This window comes from Gouania willdenowi, chromosome 9 (assembly GCF_900634775.1).
Source record: "Gouania willdenowi chromosome 9, fGouWil2.1, whole genome shotgun sequence".
In the NCBI taxonomy this organism is placed as follows: Eukaryota; Metazoa; Chordata; class Actinopteri; order Blenniiformes; family Gobiesocidae; genus Gouania; species Gouania willdenowi.
In genome coordinates, this window is record NC_041052.1 from 17,256,382 (window position 1) to 17,271,240 (window position 14,859).

General features: G+C 38.4%; 1 protein-coding gene across 1 annotated transcript; it reads left to right on the forward strand.

Moving 5' to 3' along the window:
* The first annotated feature begins 3,794 nt into the window (after positions 1 to 3,794).
* Positions 3,795 to 11,581, forward strand: dpp7 (dipeptidyl-peptidase 7). Its single transcript, XM_028457617.1, has 13 exons — positions 3,795 to 3,962; positions 4,657 to 4,783; positions 4,867 to 5,006; positions 5,115 to 5,278; positions 6,881 to 7,016; positions 7,843 to 7,924; positions 7,993 to 8,159; positions 9,124 to 9,184; positions 9,351 to 9,469; positions 10,550 to 10,706; positions 10,941 to 11,005; positions 11,074 to 11,144; positions 11,222 to 11,581. Exons 1-13 carry the CDS (start codon positions 3,879 to 3,881, stop codon positions 11,331 to 11,333), a joined length of 1,485 nt encoding a protein of 494 aa, XP_028313418.1. The 5' UTR covers positions 3,795 to 3,878; the 3' UTR covers positions 11,334 to 11,581.
* Positions 11,582 to 14,859: the final 3,278 nt, after the last annotated feature.

Here is a 14,859-nt window from a genome sequence, read left to right on the forward strand (position 1 = left end):
TTTACTGCCAACAACACGCACATCTCTGTAATCAGATCAGGAGAGTTCCTGGTCCACTCATCTGTTTATTTACACATTTCCACAACTTACAAACTGTTGCATTTTCACATTTTCTGTTTGAGCAATCTCTGATAAACTGTGCTGAATGCTGGGAAATTACAGCAAGTTACATTAAAACATAATATTTAACTAAGCTATTAAAATAAAGCAATTTTAGTTCATTTTTAACCCTTGAGGAGCAGATCTACTGAAGGTCTGCACCTATTAAAATGTGCCCAAACATCACTGATGTCCTGGATGAACAGTTAAGGAGGCAGGCTTGTAATTGGTAGGACATCAGTTCGAACTGTACCTGGGTCTCCACTGTAGGATGTTGAGCAAGTCCCTTCACCTTATCTGCTCGTGTTCTACGTGGCCTTGGATAAAAGTGTCTGCTAAATAAAATTGTAACCTTAAAACGCCAGCAAACAAAAGAACAGAAAGCTAATGCTTTAATTCAGTGTTTCTCAAATGGGGGTACGCGATGGCACTGCAGGGGGTACTTGATAGAGTGGAAAAACAAATAAATTGTCAGTGTTGGTCCCAGGCGTGAGATGACAGGAAATAAATCTAATCAGGAACCAATAAATCAGTGTTTTTCAACATTCTCCATGTGGTGTTGCTTGAAATTTTGGAAAAACTTTAATTACCATTCTTTAGAAAATAAAAAAATAAAAACACACAAAGTTAAAAGACTGTATTTCTATGCTTTCGCTTTGTGAACCTAGTTCAATTAAAATGCAGGAAAAAAAAAACCATTCTGAAAATCTAGAAAAAAATTTATTCGGGGTTGCCAGAAATTCTTGATTTCAAAATGGGGTCACGATCCAAAAAGGTTGAGAACCACTGCACTAAATACTGTTTTTTTCCACTGATTTACAAAATGAGATTCTTTAAAATGTGTGTTATTACTCACTCATTCCATCATTATGATCTATAGTTGTTTTTAAACAGTTTTCTAAGCAAAATGTTGCAGTCGGACAAAGGGGGCACTTGGATTCAGAATTAAGAGAAAGGGGGTGCATGAGCCAAAAAAGTTTGAGAATCACTGCTCTAGGTCACCCAGAGGTTCCTAAACCTTTTTTTGGATTGTGACCCCATTTCGATATCAAGAATTCCCTGGTGACCCTAAAAGAAGTTTTTTTTTTTTTTCCAGAATTACTTTTTCATCATGTTTGTTGTAATGTATTACAAATTCAGAGTAGTGACAAGTTGTGCCAGCTCAGATATTTTATCATGATTATTATCAACTAGATTTATATATATATAAGTGAAATTCTAGAATATTGTTTAAGATTGTGTGTTTTTTATTTGAAAATGAAGAATAATTAAAAAAAAATTGTAAAATGTTTTTCTGCATTTCCGGCGACCCCATTAAATTTCCAGGTGACCCCACATGGGGTCCCGATCCCAAGATGGAACAACTCCGAGTTAACTTTTTTTGAATAAAACATGTTTGGTGGAGAATAATTAAAATAAAGCCAGAGTCTAACTGAATAGTCACCTGATAGTAAAGCAGTGTAAATTGTGTCTGAGGTACCACAGGACATTAAATAACATGTGTGGCAGTGACTACTTTCTGTTAGTCCCACTTGTGCAGTCCACCTGCAGCCGTGTGCAAAATGTCCTGGCTGAGGGTGCACGACACAGTGCCATAATACAGGACACAGTTCTGACCTCCTGTAGCACATCTTCAAGTGCTGCAGACTGGTTTATTAGTCAAAGCAGCAAAATCAAGATCAGCCAATAACAGGACAGTTTATAGCCTTTGCCACCAAGGTGCCTGTGTGTAATGTGTTTAGTCTCTGATTCATCAGAAAACTACAGTAAAATGCAGGAAGTGCGGCAGGCGGGACTCCTCCCCCATTTAGGGGAGCTTGTGAGTCCAAAGATTATTTTTCTCCAGTTTATCTCCAGAGGAAAGCCAACAATTAGGCCACCATTGTCAGGGTTCCCACACTTTTTTCACAATGATCTTTCAAAACTTTTCAAAAATATTTGACCAAATTTCCATGACGTCGTACTGAACCGCTAAGATCTATTCAAGACCATTAGACCTTTCCAGTGTTCTAGTGTAACAGAGGTCTGTGTGTGGGCCACGGTTGGTAAAAATGTGGCACAGAAAAATGCAAGTTGTGTCCATCACTTATATATCATATAGCATTGTACAATGGTGCAATTCCCTTTGACACCCATTTTATAATATATTCTAAACATTAAAGTAAAATAGGCTATATTTCCAAAACTTTTCCAGAAATTTCATGACCGTGGGGACCCTGATTGGTCTGTAAGTCAGTGCAGAGACTTTTACTTTTATCTTAGCCGACATTTTTGTTATAACTGACTGCTCATTTTTTATAAAATCAATATTGCTGTTGTTTAGTTGAGCATATTTATTTAGAAATGCCCCTCACTAGTTACATTAGAAGTCATGGTTACAATCCCACAGTCCTTTACTGCAGGTAATCCTTTGGTTTATGAGTTCCAAATGAGTCACTCCTTATTCCCAGACAAAAAGGAACACTTCGCGTCTCTCTAGTATTTACATCGCGCAGAAACTGTGACACCATGGTGACCTTTGACCCTGGTTTATTTACAAGTTGATTTCAGGGAAGGAAACCAGCAGAGGAAAGAACGTCCGTCCCAGAAGTCACGGCTGAATGGCTGACTGAAGTCGACAAATCAGATAAAGGCTTGATAGTGTGACGCGTGTCAGTCTGGGTGAACCTGCTGCTCAGGTTGAGTTTAGCTTTGGTCCCCATGTGTTCACACCCACTATTGTAACTCTTCACATTAACACTGCCCTGATCAATCAAACCTATTATCCATAAACAAAAGAGTTTATTCACAGAAACTTTAAAAGAAAGGATTACAATGACTATAGAGGAACTGACTCCCATTACTGCTTCAAACTGGAGAGACTACATGAATAAATGGTGTTCTGTGATTACGATGTGCAGAAAATATCAAAACAAAAAGCAGGTATGTAGTGGTTTAGCAGTGATGATGACCAATCTGTAGTGTTGGTGGCCTTGCTCAAAGGTCTGATGGCAGGAGTCTCTCAGAATGAACACAGTATTACTCATTAGTGCAGTGTTTCTGTACTGCCCTCTCCCCGACTTAAACAAAACATTTTTTGAATTTTTTTTTTGTCATTTTATTGATAATTATCATAGTATTTTTTCTTTTTCTTAAGACTTCTTTCATAATTTAACATCTTTTTTTGGTAAATAGTTTGCACTCCCCTTCAAAATAAAACTCTTACTTACCTGCAACCTGTGAAAGTCCACAACCCACTTTTGGGGTCGTGACCCATAGGTTGACAACTCCTGTATTAGTAAATAAATAATCATACACATAATACCAGTCTCCATAACTTCACAACAGTAGCGTAGAATGTCTGTCTTGGTGTATGATTTAATCTTATGTTAATCTTTTACAGAAGAAAAAAAAATACTATATTAATTTACCTTCAAATCAATTTAATGATCGATTTGTAAACGTATCGCTTCAGAGAAATAAAGAACTCGCTAGTGCCCTCTTGTGGCAAAAGTTTGATAGAACAAGATTTTGTTATAGGAAAAAAGCACCAGATTTTCCTTAGTTTTGCCAAAGTATACACTTTTGAGTCGCCACTCTCCATCTGAGAAGCCATGCATAATTTTATTTTATTTCTTTTTTTCAATTTATTTAAAAAAAAATTCTAACAATTTTCCGAGGCACCTCTGAAGGCACCACAGTTGACAAGAAGTCATGTGTGCTTTCTGCGCAGGCGCAGTGTCACGCCGGAGAACGAAGGAAACTTAATTTAATATTGCGTCGCCCCGTGCGATTAAATCATGAAAATCTCGGTATTTTTCACGGTAACGGCTGCCTTTCTTTCAGCTGAAGTGCTGAACGGCCTCCCACGTCTCTTTTCCACGGTAAACGTTTGTCTTTTGTCTTTAACTTTCTGTTTTTCCGGGTGAAAGTCCGATTCAGTTTTGTTCTCTGCTTCTAAACTGCAGCAAAACGTATTTTTTAATCCAACATTCATGCTTATCAAAGACACGTTTTATCTTCATATGTATATTTATCTTTTTATTCCTACATTGTTAATGTGTAACTTGCACTTTTTTTTTAACTAACTGTAATGTTTGTAGTTTTATAACACGTGCAGTACTGTAAATGGGAATCTCGTTATACTTGTATAATGACAGTAAAAGCATTGAATTTATTTGAATAAATTTACTGACAGTCCATTTTTTCTACACTACATTTTAATACTGTGTTTTAACTTTGGTTGTATTACTACTTATTGTTCAAATGTATTTTTAGTAAATGGAGTTTGGACATATTCTCCATCTAAAACTGTCTTGCATCTGTTTGTCTGGTCTTAGTTTTTCTTGTCTTGTCGAGTCTTAGTACGTTTAGTTTTTCCTCGTCTTTGTCTTGATTTTCCTTGTTTTGTCTCATCATGGTTTGTCTAGATTTGTCTTGTCTCTGCTTGACTTCTATGGTCTTGATGGTTTGTCATCATGTCCTGTTATGTGTTGTCCTATCCTGTTGTCCTGTATCTTAATGCACTTGTGTCACAGAATGAATGTTCCCAGTATAACTTGAGTCGTCGTTTTCCAGTCAGCAGCTCAGCGTGGAGTCGACACATTTTCTCCGTTCTCAGAGAAGTTCTTCCTTCAGATTATCGACCATTTCAACTTTAACAGCATTCGTAACGCCAAGTTTAATCAGAGGTACCTGATCACAGGTGAGATGCTTTCCTTTCATACATGGTGAACATAAAGGAAGAGCATCTTTACCCACGGTGTTGGTGGATTTGTCTCCTCACAGATAAATACTGGGACAAAGGCTCCGGGCCCATCTTCTTCTACACGGGGAACGAGGGAGACATTTGGGATTTTGCCCTGAACTCTGGATTCATCACTGAGTTGGCCGCAGAGCAAAGAGCGCTGGTTATCTTCGCTGAACATGTAAGATAAAGCTGTATCTTCATCTTCTCTTTTTTGATTTTTCTAGTCTTCCCTCTCTCTTCTTTCTCTTGTATCTAATCTGTTGTCCCTCTCCCCTCCTTCCCTCAGAGGCTCTATGGAATGTCGCTGACGTTTGGAAACGGCTCCTTCTTCCCCCCTCAGGTCGGCCTGCTGACAGTGGAGCAGGCGCTCGCCGACTATGCCTTTATGATCACCGAGCTGAAGCAGCAGCTGAACGCCTCAGAGTGTCCCGTCATCGTGTTCGGAGGCAGGTAGGGAAGCATCCACCTAGAATTAAATATATAGACCATCTCGAGGATCACACCCACCATAATGCGTGTAACAATAATGCAGAAATGATTAGTAACATGATTGATGATGTTGACTCCAAAAATGTGCGTTGATGCGTCTCGAATACGAGTCAAAATGCATGTTCTCACTCATTCACGCTCTCAATGCTTCTCAAATACAGCAGTATATATCACAAGTGTCGTTTACCGTTTGAAAGCTTAGAATCTTCCGTTTTTAACCTTATGAACCATTCCAAGACACAACCATCACAGCAAACACAGTATATTATTTTGTCAAACTTAGGGAAAAAAAATGGCGACATAAACAAGCCAGCATTCCTCACCTTTAAAGCGATGCCATGTCTTAGTTAATCCATATATTCCATCAAAAGTGATCTGAAAATTTTCCTAAGACATTCAAAAATCCAGTGAATCCCAGCATTTAGTACGAAACACAACATCGCAACATCGTATTTACGAGAAGAAAGCAGCATCTGCCATGATTTCTTACTTTTTTAGCTCTGTGAGGCTCATTTTTATATGAGCGAGTGCAGTGTCTGTAGGAAATATGTATAGCTATAGAAAAGTGGGAGGTTTAGTAGCTTTTTCATTAATGGCCAAATGAGGTTGTGTTTGAAGGTGGGACGTCAGAGACATTTAGGTTTGTTGTGAAATGTGTAGAGTGATAACTGTTGTGTTTTCATATATTTTGGCTTTTAGCAAGGACACTGTAGGGAGTTGAACCCCATTCCACTAATAAAAGTACCTCTACTGGTGCCTTTGGCTTTTTTAGCCATTGGGAAAAAGCAAAAAACAGTAATGCAACAGCATGATATTTGAAAGTGTTTTGAAGGCTAAATATGGTTAGATTTCTGCTTTGAGGATAATTAAAGGGTATGTATGGTCGAATATTGTGATCAGTATGAATTTGTTATCATGGTTATGCTGTTGCATTAGTGTTAAACACAAACCCTTAATATTTTTAAACAAACATGTTAACTTTTGAATAACTCGTTTTAAGACTGAAATTGGTAAGGTAGATAGAGAATGAAGGCTGTTGTAGCGCAGTGATGATTTTATTAGAAGGAGAAATTGTTCAGTAATGGTGATGGTTAGTGTAAGTGAGGGTCATTTAAATCATAAACGGTAAATTATCAAATATATCCATGCATGTAACAAAATGGGAGTAATTCAGTCATCATACAAGAACATACAAGTTGACGCACATACCTTTATGTTGAGTAGTACCTAATTTTAGTGATGTTTTGGTTGCAAACAAACCAACCGGCTCTTTGACGTGAATGACGGGACAGTCTGCATTTTATGGCACTTAAAATATTTGTATATTATGTAATTTATATTAAGAATTTTGTTGTTTTAAAGGAATTTGGGAAAACTGTAATGGAAACTTTTGACCACTAGGTGGGAGGGCTCCTCAACTAAATAAAAACTGTTTTGTTTCTCAGTAAACAGTAAAACAGTGTTAAAACTCGGTTAAAGTTCTCTGTGACGTAAAAGTGGTCACCGACTGTGATGTTCTGATGCACTGAGATGAAAATGCACGTTGTCTCGTCTCTTCTGCAGTTATGGAGGGATGCTTTCAGTCTACATGAGGATTAGGTACCCAAACATCGTTGCCGGGGCTTTGGCGGCCAGTGCTCCCATTCTGTCCACCGCAGGACTTGGAGACCCCCAACAGTTCTTCAGAGATGTCACGGCTGTGAGTCAATTCATCCTTTACATCCATGGCTTTGTCTGTGGGTCTAACGATCAGAAACAGATGACTCTGCTTTCTATTATTCAGTTTAAAACACAAGGATTGTATTTAATATGTTGTTTCATACAAACAATTTGTTACTTTATTTTCGTTTAACAAAATTACAGAATTACATAACTGTTCTGTATTTTTTATGTATGTTTAAATTTAACTATTAAACTGAAATTGTTTTGGATAATTTATACATAGATATTATAAAGAGATATGATTAGAGGTGTGAATCGATTTAAAAAAATACATTGTCTATCTGATCATAATTTATCACAATTAATCTTGTGAATGTCTAAACAACACACTGATTCCTTAAGCTATTTTTTTTTTTTTAAACAGTTACATTTATCAAGGAGAAATGTATAATTGTATTTGTTTATAAAAAGAAAAACACTGAAAATGTAGTGTTAAACATGCAGACTTTCCAAGTCATTAAAGGCCAGTCTGTTCACAAGATCTAACTTTTTTTGCATTAAAATAAATTGCTAAAAACAAAATCAAACTTTTAGGTTTATAAAACTTCAGTGTCAATATGAGAGAAATGCTGAACAAATCTGTTCAAACTGTTGCTCTTTTACATTCAGCTGCTGAGGCACAGCAGTCTGTCCACATCACATAAGGAAAGAGCAGCTCTCTCTTTTCTAAACTAATAATAAATTATAATATTGTTCCAATATTCCTATTTGTTTTCACAGTCTGGAAGTATTACACACAGGCTACTGCATAGTGACACTGTAGATTCATGTAGTTCATGGTCACTCTGTTACTTTTCTCACAGGATTTTGAGAGTGTGAGCCCTAAATGCACAGACGCTGTGAGAGGAGCGTTTCACCAGCTGAAAGAATTAGCCCAACGCCAAGGTACACCAGGAAAACAAAAGCATGGCAAGCACTAAGGATTAAAGAGTTTGACCCCTGCTGTGTTATAGATTACGCTCGAATCCAGTCTGAATTCAGCCTGTGTGAGCGTCCGTCCTCTCCTCAGGACGTCCATCAGCTGAACGGCCTGTTGAGGAACGCCTTCACACTGATGGCCATGTTGGATTATCCCTACAGCACGCACTTCATGGGCAGCCTCCCTGCCAACCCCGTGAAGGTACCACAGCCTCACACTATAGACGTGCACCATAACCAGGGTTCCCGTCAATTACATTCTTCAATTACAAATACGTCTTCAATTATCCATGTTCAATTATAACTCAATTACGATTATGGGGATTGCCATTTTTTCCAATTACAATTAAAATAATCATTTTTCCCCTTACTTTCAATTACAATTACATTCTCAATTACTAAAGTTCATTTTGCTATTATTCACAATTACTGAGCTCACTGAACTTTAATAAAAAACCCCATGTTACCTTCCTCTTGTGTTAGCTTTCTGTTAGCATCTCTTATAATAACAGGTCAGTTTGACAGCTGTAAATGACTCTAAAAATATGATCTATCATCTAATTAGTTTCTTATGTCTTAGTTACCTTGTTAGGCTTCCTAATCAATGAAAAATATTGGTATTAGTAGTTTTGGTGTAAGAGTCTGAGCATTTTTTATGTCAGTATAGTCCTAAATTTGTACATTTTTTAAAATGGTTAAATGTGACAAAGTAACTCGGTATGAAACACATTTTAATAATTGTTCACTACGTATGTGTAAGACAGAACTGTAACATGGTTCCCCAGTTTTGCATTTAATTACATTGTAATTTACAGTTTTTATAGAATTTTGATGACAATTACAAAGTCAATTATCTGAACTAAATTACAATTCAATTACGATTAAAACAGCAACACCATTTTAGCATAGCCCTGTCCCCTCACACATTGACCCCCTGCCCAGCTAGCGCCGCTATGTGCTAGCGGCTAAGCTAACCAAAACATATGGAAGTGGTCACTGGCATGGAGAACCTTCACAGTCTGGGAAGAAGATATGTGCAATGCTAAGATTCATCTTCAAGTTTCCTCATCCCTTACATGGAGATACAACACAACACAAGACACAACTACCTGTTTAAGGTGTTGACTTGGCGTTGGCCCTGATGGGCTCTTAATGTTTTGTTCCAGGTTGGCTGTGATACGATGCTGAGAGGAGCCGACCTGCTGACCAACCTCAGAGACACTGCTGGTAAATAAAAAACAAACTGCTGAAAGTAGAAATCACATGAACATGAAACAAGTCCCTGAAGATGTGGAGGAAGGAGCTGCACGTCAAACATCTATTCTTTATATTTCTGTAACAAAGGACAGGAAATTTTGAAACAGCTGAATAAGGCAGACTTCTGCTCCTACAGGGATCGTGTACAACTCAAGCGGCTTGCTGTCGTGTTTTGACCTCTACAGTCTGTACGTGGAGTGTGCTGATCCCACTGGCTGTGGCCTGGGCTTCAACAGCCTGGCCTGGGATTACCAGGTGCAACAAGCCCCGCCCACACAACAGCCACTAAAGGCTGGGATACACTGTGCGATTTTTTTTCAATCGTTGCACTCCGCTCCAGCTCAAACTGTGCGACTCATGTGCAGAGCCCGAATGTACGCAGCTCACGATGCATGTTCCCACACTGTACGGTCCGACACTCTGATCTGATCTGACTGCTCACACTGTACATTCATACACGACACGTCAGGGTTTTGTTTCCGGAAATGCAATGTACTAATTAGTAGAAGAAGAACACTGAAGTGTCACCATTGAAACAGACGTAGAAGAAAAACCTAAAGTGGGGAGACACTCGCAAATCTCAGCAAAAAGTGCTTTAAAAAAGAAAAGACGGCGATGTGATGGACCAGGAGCTGGCTAGACAGACGTGGGCATGACAGTCCGTCAATTTTACAGCGGTCCTACGGTGTTCGCGCATGTTTGAAATCCTTACGACCTACGATTGCTGATCGGGAGCTGGTCGTGAGGTGTTAATCGCTTCTCGTGACCCCATGTCTACCTCACGATGCACGACACACGATCTAGCAGAGACTCACACGATCCCACAAAATAGTCGCACGAGTCAAAAGTCGGCTCAAAATGGGCCAAAAATCGCACAGTGTATGCCTGCCTTAACCTAATGCATACAAATGTTAGCTTTTATTAATCAAAATAACATGGTTTCTTTTGTTGTTGATCACATTTGTCTTAATTTAAGTTAAGACGACTTGCAAAGTAGTTCTACTTTTGTTTGGCACATTATTTCTGTGTTCATTATCTTTTAAACAAATGAATCTAATATTAATAAAACGGTCTCTCTGATGCTCACATGCTGTGGAATGTTTAAATCCTTAGAGAAACAGCAGCTTATGAATAATACTTGTACTGTTTTAGAAATAAACCTTTGGAGACTGACATTAGGCATTCTGGAACAAACCAGAGGATCTTCCCGTTACACCAGCATGCACCTCTCACTGTATGATCTGATACTGGCAGTTTTGAACAATGTTATTAGCATAATCATGTAATATGGATACATATAAGTCTGAATGACTTCCTGTTCCTCTGTGGTCGTAGGCGTGCACTGAGGTGGAGATGTACTTCGAGAGCAACAATGTGACAGACATGTTTCCCCCGATGACATTCACTGAGGAGGAGCGAGCGCGCTACTGCTCCAAACGCTGGGGCGTGAGTCCTCGACGCGGCTGGCTACGCATGCAGTACTGGGGCGACGGTGCGTAACGGGTCACACACACACCTGTATGGGGGTGGACAATGGGGATTCAAACCCAGGAGTGCTGCAGATAACCATCAGTTGTTCCATAGACGTGGATGTGGTTTCCATGTTGAAGCTACGCATTTTCTTTTTTCTGGAATAATGTTGGCTTTATATTCCTAATTTATCTAGAAATAACCTGTTTTTATTTAGTCTGGTGAAGATGGCTCACTGCAGATCTTCTGTTTCCAGCTCTCTCCACTGCCTCTAACATCATCTTCTCTAATGGAGACCTTGACCCTTGGGCAAACGGAGGGGTGAGTGTTTAATTCCCGGTGACTCATCAGTGACGTCACAGCCTCTGTCTCAGCATTCTCTTCCTCAGGTTCGTCACTCACTGAGCTCGTCATTAGTGGCCATCAACATCTCTGAAGGTGCCCATCATCTGGACCTGAGGTACGGAAAGCCAGAGGGACATATTCCTTTGTCACACAGTCAAAGATCTTAAGATTTTAGGTGTGGTTTTTCTGCAGAGGCTCAAATGAGGCAGATCCACAGTCTGTGATCACGGCCAGGAAGATGGAGGCGGAGCTTATTGCTCAGTGGGTGAACACTGAGAGGAGCAGATTATTGAAGAAATCCTAAAGCAACAAGTGTTTGTTTCTGCACCGACTTCTCTGTCAGATCTGATTTTATTTTTTAAATCACTAAATTAAAAATCAAGCAAAAGTGGCTTTTATTTTGAAAATAAACCTTATTTTGTCCCTGATGGGCTGGTAGTTGAGAGCTTCATGGCTTTTCAGTGATTGACATGATGAGAAAACAGTCTACAAATCTGTTTACAATTAGCATTATTTTCTTGTGTCTTTAATAAAATATTTATTTGAATCCAATATCATTTATTTTGGGGTTTCAAAATAGAGTGTAGGATCCAGATTTGTATTTGCTTTACTAAACCTTTTCTTACCACCCAGTGTTCCTGGGAGATTCGTTTTTTTGGAGAAAAGCACATTTACTAAAGAAATAAACAAAAACCAGTGGAGGAGGCAAAAAGAGACATTTTATCTGACTACTTTCACCTCAATCGCACTAAATACAACATCCACCAACTGTAGGTACAACCTAATGGTTGGAAAATCTTTTTGTTTTACATTGTTAACCTGTGTGAATAGGATGTGACTGATCAGTTTAGTTATTTACAATTTACTATACAGATTGTGACATAAGTGTGCAGGGACTAATCCTAATATCTATGTATATAAATATCTATATCTATGCAGTAAGCACTGATTTATCACACAACACATCAATGAACAATCATATACAAGTTGGACACAAATTGTAAATGTGCCAGATTATAGCAAAACTGATAATTTCCATCTGTAGTTCCGAGGCAAGTCACACAAATAAAACAATGTACAGTGTATAAAAACTATACAAACTACATTTTAGTTAAAATAAACACAGGACTGATTTACCTTAAGATGTTGAAGTTGTTTTTTAAAAGAGCTTTAAGTCATGCATGTTCTTATGTCTGTTGGAAGGCGGTTCCAACACTGACCTCCTCTGATGGACAGTACTGTTTATCAAAATGTTCTTCTGTGTGGGATCTCCACATCTCCTCTGGAGGAGGCTCTGGTGCAGAGACCCCTCACTGGTTGAGGTTTCATGTAGTAAAGAGAGTGGGGGCGGGTCAAGACCATGAAGTGCAAACAAGGCAACAGTTTTTGAAAGTTATGAACACATTGGACCGATCCAGTTTAATAGATATATACAGTAGATGGTTACATAGATAATATCCATCTACATGTAATTATCTAAAACACACATATGTATGCTATGTTATTAATAACCAAATCTTTATACTAGTAAAAGTGTACCGGTAGTCTGAGAAATCTCTACTCACTGAAAGGCTCCACACAAACAAGAGTTTGATTTTTTTTTTTATTTATTAAAATCAGAAAGGATCCAAGTGTGGATCAGGCTTCAGAGCCTGCCGACAAATGCAGAGAGAGAAAGTTCATTTACATCCAAAGTGTGAGTAGTTACAAAGTGTCGCACTTCTTCAATAAAAGACAGGTGAGGTATAAAAGCACAGATGAAAAGCTTTCACAGGCTGACAGTGAGAAATTCACAACGCTTTGTTGTGAACCAAAGTGCGTGTGATCCCCAAAGCCCCAAAATGGTCCGCTTCAGATAAATGGCTTTTGACAGATGATCAGCACAGCTTTGGTTCATTAATGCTGAGAACCTTCACAGACTGAGACGCCCTCAGTGGTAAACGTCTGTAAAACTGCAGGATGGCTTTGAGGGATCACAGGAAAAATATCAATCACCGCTTTATCGCACTGTAAAAATAATCTGCAGCTTGTGGAAAAACACTGACGGGCAGATTTGCTGACTGTTGTGTGTATGGCGCTACATTTGTGCCAAAGTTCAGGACGAGCAGGAACTAATTTAGACATATTTACGCAAGCAGAGTTTGGACCGTCTTTTTTCTCGCATAGAATTGTGGCACAAATATAACGCCATACATCCGAGGCAACATCAAAGGCACAAATGGGACAACACAGAAGAAGAAAAAAAATCAGGTGAACTATTTACAGGAATGACAGCAGGAAGTCCAAACTATACACACAGAACCATAAATTACACTGGATTTCAATCAAGGTCTTAATTTTATACAAAACAATCAAAGAAGAAAGTCAACATTCAGTAAAGTTGCCGCTGCCCTCACAAAAACAAATGTTTCACAGTCTATGAGTTAAATCTGCAGCTTGGCAACAAAGGGAATGACGCAGAGGTCACATGACTCCCAGGTCATGTGACTAAGACTACAAACAGGGGAGCAAAGTGCAGAGAAGATCCTTCATTTATAGCTACATCATTGGCTGCAGCCGATGATGTCAGAAGTCATCATGTGTACACCGTGCAACATGATCAATGTGGCGCCCAAACTGACCAATCAGAGCAGAGCAGAGTTTGGTAATGCAGAAGTATGAGAATAAAATATCACCATCATTCATTATTTTGGTTATCAAAATGTATTTCTTATTATTATATTCATTTAATATATTTAATTATTTATCATTTTATTTATTAACTCTCACAATTTCTTTATTGAACATACTGTGACGTTTCTTTTCTAAACTTTGGGGAAAATCCTCCTCTATACCTTTAAATATTTTATCATTATCTTTCTTTTATATAGAAAAATCTTTTCTCATCTTAGAACTTAAATCAATCCTTCCAGCATCAAATCCAAGCCCTTACTGATAAAATACATATAAACATAGTCACAACATACCTACTTATCCTAATGGAAGGTTGTAAATTAAGCATAAATCTGGGTGTGTCTGTAAATATAAAAAGCCTGAGTACCCTGTTCTCTTTTGAAAGATCCAAAACAGTGCATAAGTTCACTTTGTGACATTTAAAACAGCAGAAATGATCAAAAATAAACACTGTTTGTTTCAGTTAATATGTAAAAATGACACTACTAGAAGATTAGGATTAGTAAATGATGTATTGAAGAATGTAAACAGTGATGGAGGTCAAACTAAAGAGGCCGACTGTTGATCAAGCTTCATTATTATTGTTCAGTGTAACGAATAATTTCATAATTAACAGTAACAGTCATTTTTTTAAAGTCATTTTGTGTTTTTGCTTTGAGGGCCACCAGTTGCCCATGTCTGAATAATATTGTGCTTTTCTTGAACATGTGGTGGTGACCTACATCTGTAGCCACAGCTGCAGATCTCATTCAGTCCCATTCAGTACAAAAACAATAAGTGGGAGTTTAACCAGTCTGATGCTCAGAGGCTCACTGATCATGTTGCACTGTGAACTACAACCAACCAGTCTTATGTTGTACATTTAAGGTAGGCTTATTATTCAGAAAGCTCATATTTCCCATGACACCTGAAGGCAGCATAGGACAGCAGACATGGATTAGATCAGATCTTTGATTCTGGCTTTGTTGGTATTAAATGCTGTTTGGTAAACCCTCTCTTGGCTCAGTACACGCACGCGCGCACACACACACACATACACACACACACACACACACGTACACACAGTTTAAGACTTTACCAGAGGAACTTGATCGTAAAAATAAATCCTTTCAGAGTAAAGTGAGTTTCCTGGAACACTCCTCTTCCATTAAGATCCA